Source organism: Miniopterus schreibersii (assembly GCF_964146895.1).
Source record: "Miniopterus schreibersii genome assembly, chromosome: 12".
NCBI classification, from domain to species: Eukaryota; Metazoa; Chordata; class Mammalia; order Chiroptera; family Miniopteridae; genus Miniopterus; species Miniopterus schreibersii.
The window spans coordinates 55,025,765-55,044,293 of record NC_138112.1 but is presented as its reverse complement, the minus strand read 5'-3'; the positions used below and the strand labels follow the sequence as shown (position 1 = coordinate 55,044,293).

The following is an 18,529-nucleotide window of genomic DNA, read 5'->3' as shown; positions in this document are numbered from 1 at the left end:
TTTTAAATCCCGATGATCTTGTTAAAGGAATAATTCTTACAGACATCATGAATTGGAAATGTGTTAGAAAACAATTTCACTCGAAGCTGCATGTAGGTCTGTGCCCACTTCTACCCACAACATACATACCGAATGGTCCCATTTCCCCGCTAGCCATTTAATTCAAAAGCTCAAAGTCTAGAAATAATTTTAAAAATGCAACAAGCTACGAACCGGGGATCGTCTTTTGAATTAGGGCTGGCATTTTCAATCTGGGCAGATTTCCATTGTCAGCCTATTTCAACAGCGATTTCACTGAAGTATATTCAAAAGTAGATTTCTTAGACAAGACTCTGAAAGCTGTTGCCTTTCTCAAACGGGCCCTCTCCCTGCTCTGCCCCCCCCCCCTGCACAGAGGCATCATTTCCCATTGAACCGCTACAGCTGTTCCCGTTTGAATCTCGCTTTCTGTGCGGTTGGGGATGGTTGGAGGGTGGAGGGGGGATGCTGCATGTCAGGAAATAATGAGCCAGACGCAGCCGCAGACGACAACAAAGCAGACTGCGGCTGGCCGCTGGGAGCTAAAGGCCTTCGGTCATTGGCAGCGTAAGCCAAACATTCCCAAATCTATGAAGCAGGGCCCATTGTCGGTCAGTTGTTATTTGCAACGAAGCACAGATCTGATCATGTTTAAAGTGGCGGCACGCAGGGCAGGAGTGCTTGAGCCCGAGCGAAGGCTGGAGAAAAAGAAGCCTTTGTTGGGGGAAAAACCTGTCTGCGATTTTTATTTCCGTCTGTTCTGTGCAACATATAAGTCAATATAGATAAGTTTTCTTCTGCAAACTTCCGCCAGAGCCTGGGGGTTCCGCAGTCTCGAGGAGATGCTTGCACAGGCGGAAACCTCGGGACAAAGACACACTTCCGCCCAGTCACACTCTGCTCTTTTTTTGTGTTTTTTTTTTTTTTTTTTAACCCCCAAAGACACACGATCAGAAATATAGAAATGAATTGGAGGCTTTAAAAAAAATAATCTTCTAGCTCCACATCTACTCTTTTTTCGTTAAGGAATTACGTGTAAACAGACCGCTGGGAGGCGTCTCTCTGTTAATGCTTTTCTTCCACCGCAGTTGCCCCACATTTAGACGCCGTCCCGGGGTGGCTGAAGCCTCCACACGTGTGCCCACGTTGGATTCCGCGTCGGCCCGAACCGCATGCTTGCACGCCTCCGCAGCGGCCCGCGCGGGTCTTCCTGCCCCTGCCGTCCCGCAGCCTCCCTTCCCTGAGGGACGTGCCGGAGCTGTCAGGGGCTCTGTGTGGTGCCTGCTGCAGCTGCCGGCGGCTTCCCCCCGCGCGAAGGGGCCGGCTTCCAACCGGCTGCGGTCCGGGCCGCGGTCAGGCGGCCAGTTCTGGCCCAGGGCTGGGTTGTGTAGAGAGTAGACTCTGGGGAGCTGGGGGCGGCCCTCTGGGTGCAGGGGCTGGGAGGGGAGAAGGGAGTGCTGTGGGAGCGGGGTCCCTGTGCACCGGGGAACATATGGGTGTCTCTGAGGGTCAAGGTTTCCAGGGCACAGCGGCCCGGCCTGGCCGAGTGGGAAGTGGCTGCTCTGCAGGCCGGGGCGGCTGCCCTGCCTTCTGCCCTCACCCTGGGGAGACAAGCTGGCCTTTGACTCCTTGCTGGAACCATCTATTCCTGTTGCTTATTTACCCATAGGCGTGTTCATGTGTTTATCTGTGGGAGCTCCGCCGGGACGCTTGGGCGTGGGCCACGTCCCAGGGCGGTGGCCGCTATCTGGGATGTCCTCAGTAGCATCACAAGACTGACAGCCCGTGACTTTTCTCCAAACTTACCCAACTTAGGGAGACCAGATAAACAGAATTAGAGGTAATGTTTGAGTAAGAAACATTTGAGAAAAAAATACTTTTAACTACAAGGAACTTCCAGAATATGTTCCCTCCAAAGCTGTGCCTCCTAACTCTTAAGTGGTCACCTCCCAGCTCTTGGTGTGGCTCACATACTCGTCTCTTACTTTAAAAAATTTTATCACAGTTTCCTAAGATACAGTATTATGTTAAGATTCAGCTATTTTTTGGCGAAGTTTTGTCATCTCAGGGTAGTGTCTATATTCCTCTGCTTATTTTTACTCTGGGCCTTAATGTTAACAAGATTATAAAAGGAAGACGTTTCTTCTTTGTATGCCTGGCTCACCAAGACCAAACATAAATTCTCCCTTTTCTTGTTTCTCAAGAATAAACCTCACCTGTTTTATTTTGTCTCACTTCCGAAAGACTACACTGCTCAGTTTTCAAGTTCAGAGTGTAAGTACTTAGGGTTAGTATTGCTTAAATTCGATGGTGTTGATGGTGACTATCTTTGGAAAGTATTAACTTGATGTTTTAGAAATGACATTCATAATGCACTTACACAAATGATAGGGGTCACCTCCCCCACTTTCCTTTTGTGTGCGGATGTCTGTGTCTGATTCTTTAAAATGAAAAGGCCCGGCCAGCGTGGCTCAGCGGTTGAGCATCAATCTAGGATCCAGATCTCAGTTCGATTCCCAGTCGGGGCAAATGCTCGGGTTGTGGGCTCGATCCCCAGTCGGGGGCGTGCAGGAGGCAGCCGATCAATGACTCTCATCATTGATGTTTCCCTCTCTCTCCCTTCCTCTCTCTGAAATCAATAAAGATATATATTAAAAAAGAAAAAAAGACAGGCAGGGAATTGATTGGCGAGTGTTGCTCCCTTTTGAAGTAGTTTCATTTTGTATAGTGCTAGTCATCGCAGATCCTGGAGGTGCAGATAAAAAATAAATGGAGGAGAGAGAAAGAGAAAAGTGGAAATTGGTGGCCACTAAAAAGTAATTCCTAAGGCCTAAGAATCCCAGTACCTGAGCAGACTGCAGCAGTCAAAATATTTACCTCATTAAAAAAGGGCAAATCTAGCGTAAGAAATGAATGCCATTGAGGGCTTTGAAGTTTTAGAAACATTTAAAAGATTGGAGGACATTTCAAATACTATGTTTGCCATTGTTATTTAAGTATTTAGATCTTTGCAATAAGTTGGTAATTGAAAATCTGCTTATAGAGTGTTTATTTCATAATGTATCAAAATCGTCCACATACCTACTATAACATTATCGAAGACCAACATTTTTATGTAGTAGGTTATTAACATATGGATAATTGATAATGTTTGCAGAAGGAAGGAAAACACATTTTTAGAGTGGTTTTTATCAGAGAAAAACAAAACTATACATCCCTCTTCCGTAGCTAATTTTTACTGCCTAGTGAATCAGAACAATAAAAACACTTGCATCTAATTTCTGGAAGGCCCAGGTACTATTAGTGTTCAAAATGCACTTTTACTAAGTTTGAAAAGTTTCTTTTATATTTAAAATAAGTTGGGATCAAATATGCACACTCAATTTTTATAGCGTTTATCTATTGGCAAAGCATACATTAACTAGTAATTGGCTGTTAGTTTTATAGACATGGTAGCCAGGGTAGTCAATCAATGACCTATTAAGTATTTTCGACAAGCAATTTACATATCTGATGACCTCACATTTTCTTTTCAGAGTCAAATGCTATGTAATTGTTCTGTTGTATGTTTGTATAAAATGAGTCACAACACGGTAAGAAAAAGGTTAGAGTTATTAAAATAATAACCTGACTAAAATAGTCATTTGAATTTATTCAGATTGTTCATAATGCTTTCAAAGGATATAGCAAAGCTTTTGTGGAGTAACTGCACATTATTTATTATCTATGGACTAAATTGATTTTTTGAAGTTGCTTTAAATTTTAAAAGCACCTTTGCTTAATATAAAAAAGCCCTCTAATTTTAACTGACAGATCAATTCTGAAACTTTATTTTGAAATGAAAATGGGAAAGAATTTGTGTCTCTTGAATTAAAAGAAGTGAAAAAAAAAAATAAACCAGACAGTCTAAAAAAAAAGGGAAGAAATCTGATTTTTAGTACTAATGAAATAGTGGGTGACAAAATAGTTGTCTTTTTGATTTTGATCACAAAAAATAAACTGGTAGTGACAGGATATGATGGAGAGATTTGACATCCTGGCGAATCACTGTCATTGATTCAATTATTCTAATTCTGAATAAAAGCTGTATACAGTGTGTGTTTATGCTACAGTGGTTTTTTTTTTTTTTAAATGACTGACATTCATCATATTGGTTAGACAGTTTAAAAACCTAGTCTTTGTTTTCTACAATGTTGTCAAGAACAAATAAAGTATAATCTGTGGTATTATTAAAAGCAAACTACTTAAAATGCTAGTTATAACTGCTTCAAAATATTCTAACATTTGAAAATGTATTTTGGAGACTCAGGTTGTAACACGTTAAATAGCTTTTTAAAAATTGAAACTTTTTACTTAAATATGCAAATTACTTAAACAATTTTTTTGGTCCACTATTTGTCAAAAGCGCTGAGAATATGGAACTATGATTGAAAATCCTAGCGTTTTATATGAAAATGGGTTCAGTATGCTATAAACCCCCAAAGACACGTTTATATGGTTATAAATGTAAATGCCCAACCACTGTTCATAACCAGCCAAGGGTTTACTGCTGCGAGCTGAGTTAGCCTCAGTTTTCTGCTTTGTCTCAGGCCTACGCTCTGTAAAAATCTCTCAGCAAGCTTCAATACATGTTTTTCCCAGTTTTCTAGCATCAGTGTAGCTGTCAGTTTGAATTTCAATCCTGAATTATGTGTGTTGACATACTTTCATAGTGCTGACTTCAATTGTTTAGGGTTACTAACCAGAAGACCGTCAGCGTCTTTTCCTGTGCCTTCTAGCACTCAGGTTCTTCATATTCATTAACTACTGTAGCAGACTAATTACCTTTAATGGGGTCTTAATCCCAAAATATTATTTTGTCTTCATCAATTTAATAACAGGATGCATAAATGCAAATTCATTTTATTATTGGTCTTCATATATTTATTAGCAAACACATTTTTCAATGTTTTAAAAACCTTAGCGTTTTCGATGGCAAGTGACTTTTTCAGAAATAAAGAGAAAACATGTTTTTTGCACACAATTTTGGATTTTATAATGCTTTACATGCTACCCTCTGTGATGGGCGCTTTACGGTGAGCTAAGTGCCTTAATAACATACACATCAGTGACCACTGTGAGGCATCTTTGATTTTTGACACTTTATTGGCTTTTATTTAAAAATAAAATGATCTATTTTCCTTAGATGTAGCAGAAAACACCTTTTAAAATGAAAGTATCTCCGCTGTACTATTTCTGTACAAAAATTTGGCCAAAAAAGCGAACGGTGGCCTCCTTTTGCAGTCCTGTGTTTTTCAAGAATCGGAGGGTCAGATCGTTAAGGAAAATATTTACATAAGCTCTTAGCACTCATAATTAGAGTGTCACACGGTCTGCGGCAGCGGCGAGGAGGCTTCTAGAAGTCCAGGTGCCTCTTGCCTCGGGCCATGGCGGGGCCGCCCGCGCCCAGCAGCCCGGCCGAGTCTGCCAGGTCCGGTTTGCTCGAGCGGCTCACTGTGTCTGACAAGTCTGGAGGCAAATGCAGTCGCTAAGGCAGAAGATTTCAGGAGAAGGAGAGAAAGAAGAAAAAAAAATTAATTGTGCTTTGGCGAGCACACTTCAGGATACAATATTATGCTCTGTTGATCAGCATTTAGTCTTGCATGTAAAATTCCTGCTAAAACAGTTCTTCAGACTGAAGCCCAGTGGAATCGTCCAACTCCTCCTAGATTCACAAATTACAGCCATCACATAACCTGGACCAGGACTCTCACTGGAACATTTCCAGCGTCCAAACCTAAATGTATGAAGGTTTTCTTATTTAGGTAGAAATAAAAACATGGAAATGCATAAATAAAGGCACAATTGGAAAAAATCACGTGATAATGGCAGGGTTGTTTTTGGGCTTTGTTTTGTTTTTGCCAGGGCTCCAAAAGGCAATTTTTCAATTGAATACAGCTTTTCAGCAATTATAGACTCCCATGAATGCCTGTTTCCCTTGGTCTAGTAAGTTGACCTGAAGATGATTCTACTTCAAGGCTGTACCTTCTCTAGGAACTTACAGTTTCCATGTAAGTATTGACATAATGACCCATCAAAGGGTCAATATTTTTCATATGCTCAGCTGAGTCAGCTGTAACATCTGTCACAGGTCTTGGAAGGCCTGTTTCTGTGCATAACGTTGGGTCATGCTTTCAAAAGGATAGTGCAGCTTTGCCCATCTCCCCGTGCTAACTGTTCTTCTGCAGATACAGGGTGACTCAAGCAGACACAGGCTGATTTAAGCAGTAACTGACCATAATTACACAACAGATACTGTAATTAGGGAGACACATTCATATTTCAAAAGGACGTTTTAGGTTTTCAAAAGGATCCCTACCAAATTCCTTTAACTCTCAGTGCTCCTAGCCCACCCACCTGATTTGTTTCATAAAAATCCAACCTCAAAGGAACTTATCTGCTGTGTGGGAGAGGCTAATGGTAAATAAGGCAGGATGGGGCCGTCCACTGACGACTAACCAAAGCCTTGTGGAGGTGAGCTGGCGGAGACCACCTCTCTGAGACACTTCATTTGGGAAACTCTGATATGAAAAAAAATTGAAGATGAAAAAGGCTAGAACCAATTTTTTTTTTTTGGGTCAAAATATTGTGATCCACAAGCATATGTCCTGGCTCCTTTCTTTCCTGACAAAAGGCTTGTTTATGGTCATGTAAACACAAGCTGTGTGCACAGGATCAAAATATTTTAAAACATTAAGAATAATTTATGGAAATATTCTTCCTTGATTTCAGTTTGCCTGTATGTACTTCTTTTTTAATGCATATATACCTAGGATGAAAGATACTGTTATACAGATATATGATCAACAAAGATGTCAGAAAGGTCAAGAAAAGCTGTAAAATTCAGATGGAAACAGTCATATAGTGGTACTCATCTGTATCCTTAGCACCCAGCCTGTAGCATTTATTAAGTAATTAAATTATTTCTTGACTGACGAAAAAGCTCTAATAAAGACATATTTGTTCCTCTGTTTTAAATAATTCTTTCATTTCTCCATACCCTAGTTTGTTCCACAAAGGATTTTAGGCAGAAGTGAAAGCACGAAAGGCTCAGGAATCTAAGACACCAAAGTCTGGGGCTCTGACTGTCTTTGTAGTGTTAACTCTGTCACCGTTCATGTGAGGAAGCAGAAGGGAAACAGACATTTAATTATATGTCTGAGTTTTAATGTTTCTTTAAGATCTTATAGTCACTGCTAAATCAGCAAAGGAAAAATGACTAGGATACATGCACGATCTGAAGGTTAATTGAAACTCATAAAGCTATTGTAACAGGTCATGAAGCAAATACATCTACTAGTCCAAATTCTCTTATTTATCCCAAATACTGAAATATAGACGTAGAACACAAAAAGAATCCCAGAAAACCGAAACATGCGTGCATGTGCGCGCAGACTTTTGGCTGGGGCCTCACGAACATGACGCCGGAGGGTGACCAGGCTGTTTAGGAAATCAACGGGAGCCACCAGAGATTGAGAATCGAGTCAGGGCAGGGCATGCTGGAAGGATGTGTGAACAGAGCACCTTCCACACTCGGCCTTTCTTTACCATCCAGTAACACGAGCAAGGCAAGCAGGCGGGTAACCCTCCTGGAGAACCCCCAGGATGCCCACGGAAAGGCAGAGACGGGGAATCGGGGCGGGGGAGGGGAGCAGGACCAGGCGGCCTGGAGACGACTAGACGTTAAACAGTGATCTACCTTTAAGATGCATTCGGTTGAAGGGTTATACAGCTCTGATCATCTAAATGAGGAAACTAGTGTAGTTTATTCAGGACCAGCATAATATACTTTATTTTAGGAGCTTACTATTTGCTAAGAAACTCCTCTGCCTGGCTTCTCTAGGTGACGAGTGTGAGCCGTTTGGCTGGAAGCCCTTCACAGCAGCTAAATGTGACGTGCGACACGCTTGGAAATCGTTCAGACTGCATCGCTTTGAAGGCAAACACCCATTTGTGTGTAACTTCTAAGCACAAAAATTTGGGGGGATGTGATGAAATGTTTCTAACCACATGCCACATCGCAAAGGCCACTTGCATACTCCTGTCCTTTGAAAAAGCCCAAGGGTGGCTCTTGGAAATCTGTGTGTTTTGCCGGCTTTTGTGGATCAGGACTTGAACGAGCTCACCCTGCAGCCCGAATTCTCGAGCCGTGGGTTAGTTTCCTTCTTCCCGAGCCCCTGCAGAAGCAGGGCGATGCGGCTCGGGCCCGCCAGGCGTGCGGGGCCTTCTCCCCGAGGCTTCGGGGCGCGCACCTGACGTGTGAACCTTCAGATGCTGCTGCACCCAGGTCGGTCTCCTGAAAAAACGTGCTGTAGGACAGAAACTCTGCCCAGCACGGTGGCCCCCTTTAACTCATGCGAGGGTGTATGAACTTCTTTCTTTTTAATTTTTAGTAATTGATTTTTAGAGAGAGGAAGGGGGGGAGAGAGAGAGAGAGAGAAAGAAAGAAACATCAATGTGAGAGAAACATCGATCAGCCGCCTCCTGCACGTGCCCCGACCCGGCCGGGGATCAAACAAGCGCCCCGGGTGTACGCCCTGCCGGGGAGTGGAACCCGCCACCTCTTGGTTCACAGGACAACGCTCCAAACAGCTGAGCCACACAGGCCGGGCGGAACATGAGCTTTTAGACCTTGGGGTTTCAGTGTGTAACGGTTTAAATACAAACCAGACTATATATAAAAAAATACCATTTCCAACCTTGTACACCAAGGTATTCACCTTTCTCATCTCTTACATATTCAGTGGAAACTTTTCCACCATATTTTCTTCCCCAGATTCTGGAAGGAAGGGATGGTGCCGCTGGCGCAGGAGATGCACACCTGGCTGGCGGCCTGTTTTCCCGTCAATGCCTCGTCTAAAACGATGACTTCTATGTAGGCGACGAGATTTGGGGAAGGTGTAATGGCTCCCAATTTCCTGCAGAGGCCTGGATGATCTTCAGCGACCCTTCTGGACTAATGGGTCCCTTTTCTCTAGTGATACAAAGTGGGAGACAGAGAGGTCGGCAAAATACTCTGGCAGATTCGGGGGGCTCCTGCCAAAAGGCACCCTTAGGCTCATCGGAAGCCCTGGCTCATAATAAAGGAGCAACAGGAGGTACCAAGACCAGCCAGACACGGAGATGCTTCCCGCTCTGCATGCCTCTCTCTCTTTGTTGGGCTAAGACGCTGTCTATAGTTTGTTCCCTCTTGAGTCAGCACCTAAGCAGACCCTACAGACACACAGGATTGGGTTTCCTGGCTCCCCAGTTCCCTCCCGAATTCCTTTTCCCCCAGCCTGTCAGGCCTGTGCTCAGCACTCACAGCTCCCAGGCGGAAGGGGCAAGATAACAAATCTAGATTACACCCGGATTTGAGACAAATTGCAGGTAAATACCCATTAAAATAAGTTTAATCAATTTATATATTTTTGTATTTGGCCAAGACCACATCAGGCACTGTTTGTTTTTTGAAGACAATTGATCTAGTACATTTTAACCCTTAGCAGATGGATAAAGATTTGTTTTAATCCTTCCAAAACTCCTGACATTCCCTGAAGAGTCGCCCTTTGTGTATTATTCACAATCACAGAAATAGGTGTTAATATTTCCAAATTCTTCCTAACAGCTTTTTCTTACACAGACAATTTAAACTAAAACTTGTGAACAGCTTAGAATGTACAGGTTCTACACTAGCCCCTTCACAGAGGGCCCACGACAGTTTGCTCCCTCTGTCACTCGCTCGCAGTGTGACCTCAGATAAGCTGCCTCGGTGTCCTCCTCTGTCACAGGCGAATAACTCTCCCCTCACAAGACTGTTTCCAGGATCACATGAGATGCATAAATGTTCTATGAACTACCAACTACTACACTAATCTATTTATACCTTTTGGAGCTCCAAAAAAAGGATTTGAGGTGACTCGTAAAAATACCTATGTTACAAAGGATAAAAATTAGTGAGTTTATTAGGGCAAGAAGTGAATCTACAAATATAATAAACCAACATAAGTATAAGTAACAGCAACAGAATATCAGCTGGAGCCAGCAGGGCTCAGCCACTAAGCCGAGCCTGAGCATTAAGTACGCATTGCCCTCTACTGTGACCCTGTAAAGAAATATAAAAGGAAACTGCAACCACAGTCTTTGCTTCTGGAAAGATTTAAGAAGTCTAAACAATTTCCCTTGTACTTAGTAAGGCAGCAGTGAAATGGAGCAATCAAGATGCCCGGCTCTCTGAATGGCAGGGAATGAATCAGAGTACATGCTAAGTAGCTGTCATACAGAGACACTCCCACCTCCTCCAAAAAACAGCTTAAAAAAAGTAGAAGTTTATTTCTCTCCCAATTTAGAGTGCAGGGGTCAGGCAATTCTGGGCTGGACGGACAGGACTGGTCTGCCTTCCTCGACAAGGGGCTTCCACTTCTGGCTCCAGGCCTGATGCTTTTGTTCTCTCAGCCGGTGGGAAGAAGGGACCAAGAAGGTGAGACCTGGGACTGGACACATCACTTCCACTCATGTCCAGAACTTAGACATGGCTACATCTAGCTGCAAGGGAGGCTGGGAAGTGCTTTAAAATACGTAAAAATGTTCAACAAATCCATTACTATGGAAGGAGCACATGGATATTGGAAGACAACTTCTCAGCAGTTTTGAGAAGGACCACAGCAAAAGAATCACTTCCAGAAGTATTCGGTACTCAGGTGTGTCACCGCTCGCTGCCTGGGGCTCCCTTCTTAGTTTCTGACAAGGAAATGCACACCCGATGCCTCCATAGCCCAAAGGGCAGGGGCTGAAGTAGTGTTCAGAGTCTCTCTTGCTCTATACATAAAAAAAGAGATTTCGCTTTCCTTTGTGGAAAGACTGATTTCCTCCCACTGGCACAGGAAGGAGAGAGGGGATGAGGCAGTTATTTCTTCACGAGGTTTTAGAGTGTTGTTTCAACTTATAAATAAAAAAATCACTGTTACATGCTATTATGTAATTATTATATGTTTAATGGTTACATTTATAATACTCCATAATCACCACATTATTGCAGTGTAATATTCTGCTGCAATTATTCTACATCTGGTTAACATTTTGCAACGTGGAGGATGCATCTGCCTAGTTTTGGTGAATTTTGTGTTACTCTCATACACCAATAGGCCAGGGGAAATCATGCCAGAGCAGGTTTTGCTCTTTTTTGGATTGGTAGATGTACATTTGGTAGTGGCCGAATATTTCTGGAAAAAACCCTGCCAGACACGGTCAGGTTTTAGGTTTTAGTTTTAGTTTGTTTAAGATCCCATTCATTCTCAGGGTTTAAGATTAACATTGTTTTTACTGAGTATCATAATCACACTGTATCCTTCGACATGAGAGAAATTCATTTGGCCTTTCCTGATTGATCTGGAAATTAGAATTTCAGCGCCGAACGCTGAGCATCGGCTGCCCGTGGAAGCATGCTCCGGTGTGCAATTATTTTGACCGTCGATGATAACTGACAGCATTGTCTCGCCTCCAAACTCACCTCTCTGAAAGCAGATTGTGAGGAACTCGCTTGTCTAAACAAAAGTGTGATTTGTGAAAAGGCATGTGTCTGTGGCGGAGATTGCTAGCGTGCTCCCAGTGTCTAGTCTCTGCCTTTGCACCGAGGAAAAGAGCCTCTGCTTATTCGTGGGGCATGTGGCCTCCCACAATACAGGCCACACTTCCCCGCTTCCCTGGCCAACAGGTGAGGCTGGGAGACCAAGCTCTGGTCACTTCACCTTGAGCACAGTGCCATGGTTAAGTTTAGGGTCAGATCTTTAAGGAGGGGGAGGTGCCACTGAATCCTCCTTTCCCTTAGTATCGCTACTGACCTTGGCAAGAGGGCCCCTGCTCTGGGCCCTGGGCCCCCTCCTCACGGGGTGAAGAATTACAGGGCGAAGGGGTTGAGCCCATCTAGAGCCTGAGCCCTTCTTTACAGGACAGGCTCTGGGTATTCAAACCTCAGAACTCACGTCCAAATGTGTACAAAGCCTGCACAGGTCTCCTCCCCGGGTTCGTTGCCCCAAGGTGGGCTGCACCGTCTGTGTGTACACCTTGGACCCCTGGAGTGGCCATGGGACGCGGCCGTGTGGCGTGTGGGGGGCTGGATGTGCAGCCAGCCGCCGGCCGAGCACGGGCGCTGGGCTCAGTGTGGGGAGACGGCAGGGGGGGAGAAGAGGGGGTGCGCTGCAGGCCAGTCCTCCCTGTGTCTCCGCATTCTGGGCTGGGGCCCTGATCCTGAATTTAAACTTGGCTTTCCGGGAAGGTTGATTTGTGATGGAAGGAAGATAAAGCATATTTAATGGCTTTTTGGCTTGACAACTTTAAAATATGTAGGCATATAAAAACTACGGTCCTTTACCTGCAGTCTCACTCTGGGCTCCACAACCGTTAGGGACGAGCCTAATTTCTACCTTTCCACTGTGGAAACGTGGGCTTGCGGCAGGTGCTGGGCCAGCCATCCGGGGCCACGTGATGGAAGCCACGGGCTGAGGACACAGCACAGTGACACAACTTATCTAGGGTCCCCTGACACCATCTGGCCACCAGAAAGAGCCCTGTGTCACCAACCTGGGCTTTTCCGTGAGAGATACATGAGCTTCTATATTATTTACGCCACCGTATTTTTGGCTCTTTGTAATAACAGCCTGGCCTATATTCTCTGGCGGATGGAGAGCTCGAGTTCTGCGATCTCAGGGTGCGCGGGCTTAGTGGTCGGGAGGTGGCAGTGAGGTCGGACACTGCAGGCTGGAAAGCTGGTGGCCCTTGCTATGCCTATGAGACCCTGGAAGGCAAACCTTACCTCCTAATCAGTGCTCTAGGCAAAACATTAGAGAAATTCAGAATATTGATGTGATAACTGCTTCTTGCCACTTTCAGCAAAGTTATTTATAAAACAAACAAACAAGTTAGGTTAGAGCTATAGAATTTGTAAGAAGGGACAGAAGAGACCACGGCCCTGGTATACAGTCCTGCCTGCAGTCCGCCACTGACACTGATGACAGGCTTGGTGATCGGGGGCTTCACAGGGTCGAGCACCCAGCTGCCTCTGCCCCCGCACGAGGCAGCAGGCCACACTCGCAGGACGCAGGCGTAGGTCTGTGCCCCTAAGCCTTGGTGAACACCCCTGCAGAGAGGCTGGCCAGAAAATGGGAGCCAGGTCTGAGGCAAAAGTCAGGTTAAGGGTGTTGCCTTCCCTTTCAAATTGATTACTTTAGACGGCCTCAGCTAGTTACTAATATGATGAAAGAGAGGGCTATGGAGAGAACAGACAGACCAGAAAATAGGCTCAAGTCTTACAAGGTAAAGGTTGTGGTGGACAAGTGTCCATTCCAAGCTCTGTGTGGTGTGCCTGCTGCAGGTCAGAGGCTAGAAAGGTGTGGACTAGGCCTATCTAATTAGATGCATTTGGACTAGATTTAGAAGGCGGAACAGAAAAGCAGGAGCTGCCTTCCTGCTGCTTTGACACCTGCAAACACTGTTGCAGGAATATAGGTATGTACATATTATCCCTGGAAGCGGAGGGGAGACCAGTTTCAGTGTCCAGTTGCTTCCTTCACAGCAGTCAAGGAGCATTTGCAGCAAAATTGCAGCCAGAGGCGTGCCCTTTCAGTTAACAGCTCCTGTGGTGGCCTCCCGATCCTTCACCTTCCTGACCGTGGCAGAGGGAGCAGCTTCCCTGGAGACCAGTTTGGTGGCAATATCCTCCGGCCCCTCCAATTTTCCAGGATAAACTTTCCTTCAGCATAAAATAATTAGACGGGATCTGTTTCCTGCAGCTGAACCCTGGGACTACATCTAGATAATTTTTGGGCTGAGATTACTTGATGCGTAACTAAAGGGAAACAAATAGACTGGGAACCTCCTAAAGTCCTCAGGGAATTGTACAGGCAAAGAAACCACAAGCCTGGTCAGAAGTCTATGATAATTCAATCCCTAAAGTAACCTGAGGCCCCAAACCTGATCTATGGATAAGTGGGCTGTGACAACTGTGCAGCCCCCAAATACCGACTCTCCAACGGCGACTTCATGTAGCTATGGATGATCTCAGGTGAGGAATAATTTCCTAAAGGGCAGAGAGCATAACAGACAAGGGAGATCCTTCCAGAGGGCCGAACTGGGGCTACAAACAGGGCTACAGTCCTGCACTGCAGGCAAAGGTAATAAAATGCAAATGCCTTAAGGAAGAAATAAGCTCGGCATGTTTGAAGAACAGAAAAAAAAGTTGGCTTTTCTGGAGTAGTCAACAAGCAGGGGAGTGGCTCTGAGAAGCTGGGCTTGGCAGGCAGGTACCAGATCACGCAGGGCTCGCAAGCGGTGGTGAGTGAGCAAAGGGTAGCGAGGGGGTGATGTCAACTTATTTCTGTGACTACCAGGGCTATGTCATCCACCCCCTTATAAAACCAGGCATGGACATTGTCAATAAGAGCACACAACAATTGTTGCAAACTTACATATTCTTTCAAGACAGAATTTTCCAAGGGTGGTGGACCTGGCTGTTCCAGATCCTCTCCTCTGCCGCAGAAGAGACCTCCTCGCTGCCGAGCGGCCCGCAGCGCCCCTCCCCGCCGCCCCTGCGGGAGCGGTGGCCCTCCAGGTCATGCCCGCCCAACGCGAGGATTCCAGGCGGAGGGCTGGGCCCTACGTGAACCGATCAAGAGGAGAAACTTTGGCAGCCCTGTTTGTGCGGGCGGTTTGCTGAGCTTAATCCTCTTAAAACGTGAGTCAGAATCTTTTGGGCTACACAGTAATGAGAACACCACCACGTCTCGGTCCCAGGGTTCCCAAACTTTTAGACATTTAAGATGTGGGAGAGTCATGCTTTTTTTCTTATTTCATACACCAGCAGAGAACAAACTAGATAATTCCCGGGGGACTTCCTTACAACGGTTATACAGTCTATACAAACTAGAGGCAGAATCTTTTGTCTTTTGTTTTTCTCATGTTTTATTTTCATTAATGTTCTAACATGAGCAGGACTGGAAAAAAAATCACAATAACAGTTGGAATAGGTGATTAAAATTGGTACTGAAACTTGGACAGTAGAGACGCTGTGAAAGATCTTCCCCTGACCGTGATGAGCTCCTTCTCTGGGATAAAGGAATGGGGTGGGTAAGTCACACACGGCATGACCACCTGTCCCTGTGATCCCGAGAGTGCCCCATCGCTGCGATGAGACTCCTCATGTCTCCCCAACTGACCTCCCTCCATTCATCTTTCCTTAGCTGTGTAGTGGGGCTTCCCACCCTGGCAAACTTTTCACTGGTCTGCAACTGCTGCTCACCCCAAGGCTTGTACGGCTCTGGAACACACAATGCAGGCAGGCAGGAGCATATAAGCTCCGGAGTGTGTAGAATTTGAATGAAGTTTCAGCAGGGCCAAGCTGAGAGGTGCTGGAGACCTAGGGTCTGCTGCTGCTACGGCAGGGAGTGGAAGAAGACTGGCCCTTTCTGTGGACAGACTGCCATTCTGATAGACCTGCTTTGTCCAGGAAGTCCCCTTTCTACCCAAGACAAGTGAGAACACATTGTAGGAGCCATATTTTGGGTACTATCTCTTAGGTGGCTTAAGAACAAGATGTTTTACGAACATACAGTGTTTTTAGATCTGAATGTTGAGCTTGAAAAAATAAATTCAAACTGCTAATTAGAATTCCTGGTTACCCCCTTTTGGCTTTTAAAGCATATGGAAACTACTTTGGAGGCCACAAAAGGTAACATACTCCTTGTTTTTGTCCACTAGAATTCAAGCTAAAGTTTTCTCCTTACTATAATCTGAAGCCATCTACTCAGTTAGTAAACTGTTAGCAGACAGATGTATGTGTAAAGTCAACGTCCATCCCTAAACCCTAGAGATTTTTAGAACCACAGAAGGTTCACTATTCAATTTAGGGCCAGGCAGAGGTCTGACCAACATACAGCTGATGGAATAGATGAATTCAAAGATGTAAAAGAGCAGAAACCAGGGAATTTTGAAATCAGATAATTGCTTAAGTTATATTAACGTCAGTTCACCCTAAATTTTCAAAGTTGGTACCTTTTGATGAACATTCCTCTAAGAAACGTGGCAATCACATATTTTTGTATGGAATATATATATGTGTGTGTGTATATATATATGTGTGTGTGTGTATATATACGTATATATGGAAACATGATTTCCTTTTGACTGTCCATGAATGAGTCCCGGGAGCATAAAGGCCGATGTGTTTGCTTGCATAATGCCCCGCAGTGTATGCAGAACGTCACTGCACAGAGCCCTGCGATGGGTGAGTGCTGGTGGAGATGGCCATGTAAACCATCCCGACAGCATTACATCTCCCAGCTCCTCTTTAGTTACTTTGAGACCCTGCATTTAAGGGTCTGCTAGTTCCTGGGTATGAAGAAAGAATTTTTAATGGGGCCAAATGTAGGTGTTTACAAGGGGGGATTGTTGTTTTTTCTTAGGAGCTGCCTTATGTTCAGTAGTTGTATTTACTTTGTCAGGCTAGCCAGAATTAGAGATCCCCATTGCTAGGCAGCCTAGAGCGTCTGCAAAGTATTTCTGGGCATTCAGAACTGAAGCATGCGCTGCCCAAAGGCAGGTTTCATTACAGGGTGTTATTTAGTCCCTGCTCGTCCCTCCCTACCCCCACAGCCCCAGACAGCAGGGCTCTGTAACAGGAAATCTTGGTTACTTTATGCCGAAACATATTTACATGACTGAAACACGACAATTAGCACATTTGTAAAGCTGGAGGGAGAGGCACACGTTAATGGTTTTTTGAAGCAAGCTGATTTCCTGGGGCTTTTAATCTTATTTTATTTTGTTCTGCATGCATGAACAAGTTCTTCTTTACTATAGATATTTGACAATCTACCTGGTACGAATGTGAATGAAAAAAAAATTATACAAAAATTAACTTTATATTTTACCTTTGCCAAAGTGTTCCTAACTTCTTTCACCGGTTCAGTGTGTGCTGGGGGCTCTGTTATTATTTTTGAGGTTGTGTTAGCTTATATAAAGGCTGGTAGGTAGTGTGCTTTGGGTTTGACAAAACGAAATGTGGCTTTCTCTTTACTGATTTGTATAAAAACTTTCCACAATGAACAAAAAGTATCAATTATAGCAGTAATTTTTCTTTACTCTTCATGGTCAGACAAAGGTACACTTTCTGAGGTGGTGTATATTTCACTTGCTCCAAACTTAAATGAACAACCAGGTGGTATTAAGCAGCATTATTTGATAAGTGTGATTGTATATGTGTGTATGCCTGTTTATACATATACATAAATAACATAGCAATGCTGTCATAAATATTTTAATATCTTTTAAGTCTATAGATTAATTCTGAAATCTTGGCAAAATTTAGAAAGAAAAATAAAAAACCCCACCTTTCATATCAGAGCCCTCTGAAATGAAAGGAAAACTTCCATTTTTCCTTTGGATCTCTGAAAGCATGCTACCCCTGAAATCCCCCAGTGCAACTCTCTTAAAAGTTATGGCAAACTTACAAATTACCCTGGTTTCCAACAGTCACCCGGGACATCTATTCCCCCTCCACAGACCTCCCTCCTCAGCAGCCTCAAAAGGGAGCTTGTGCACAGGCTGGGCCCAGCCAGAGGCCTCTCCCCGCGTGCCTCAGGGCGGGGATGGCCCAGCGCAGGCTGAGGGGTTCAGGCTGGAGGTGACCACATAACCCCCAGTTACTCTGCTGAAGTGACTTCACAGATAAGAAGTGAGCAGAGAATCAGTTTAGTTTTTAAAACCTCTCCATGAATGGAAAACAAAGGAAATGAAGCTGATAAAGAAGGAAAAATACTGATGATCAGAAAAGACGAAACTATTTGTGAGTATATAGACAAATGACTATGCCTACGTTTAGGGATCTTTGTTCGTTTGTTTATTTGGCTTAATGAAAATATATGTTTCTATGGAAATGTTAAGAGCCAAGTTTAATTCCCACATAGATAATTTAGAAGTAATTTCTCATAGAGACAGTTTTCTATTCTTTAAAAACTCATTTGCTTTAACATGTGGAGAATTTTTCCCCTTACCACTTCACTTTGCCATTGAGCTAAATCTTTTTACAAGGCGGTCTAAAGACCCTCAAAATGCAGAAGAGCCAGCAACCTGAGAGACCAAGTTGGCTAAATCCTGTCTCAGGTTCTCACTACAGCAGGGAGCGTGACTCTGGTTCAAGCAGAAACTGAAGTTTGTGGGCATCTCAGCCAGGGTCTGCAGGTATTTGCTCTGGGGATGTTCCTTGTGGGGTTTGTGAAATTATGCTCCAAAATGAAATAATGAAGGGACGTGATTTATGTAATTGTTATGTCGGGTTAATTCTCTAAGCTTTAAAGATCTAAGTTAAATTAAATACACATACTATTTACATTTGTATTCGATTCCCTTAACGTTATAAATACATGAAAATTTCTTGAGGCACTGAAAGCCAAGGAAAGCATGATTTGTGGAAAAAGACCATCAAGTGGTTTCTAAAGTTCAG

General features: G+C 44.2%; 1 protein-coding gene and 1 long non-coding RNA gene across 2 annotated transcripts in view; one reads left to right on the top strand and one right to left on the bottom strand.

The window, feature by feature from the left end:
• Window positions 1–4,905: 4,905 nt before the first annotated feature.
• The window catches only part of ELP4 (elongator acetyltransferase complex subunit 4), a 147,298-nt gene continuing 133,674 nt past the window's right edge, over window positions 4,906–18,529 (bottom strand). The window contains exon 10 of the mRNA XM_081153379.1: window positions 4,906–5,545. Within this exon, the coding sequence (XP_081009505.1) occupies window positions 5,414–5,545 (132 nt within the window). The 3' untranslated portion in view covers window positions 4,906–5,413. The remainder of the gene's footprint in view (window positions 5,546–18,529) is intronic.
• The window catches only part of LOC308564758, a 94,793-nt gene continuing 93,902 nt past the window's right edge, over window positions 17,639–18,529 (top strand). The window contains exon 1 of the long non-coding RNA XR_013999987.1: window positions 17,639–17,872. This is a non-coding gene — a long non-coding RNA (uncharacterized lncRNA). The remainder of the gene's footprint in view (window positions 17,873–18,529) is intronic.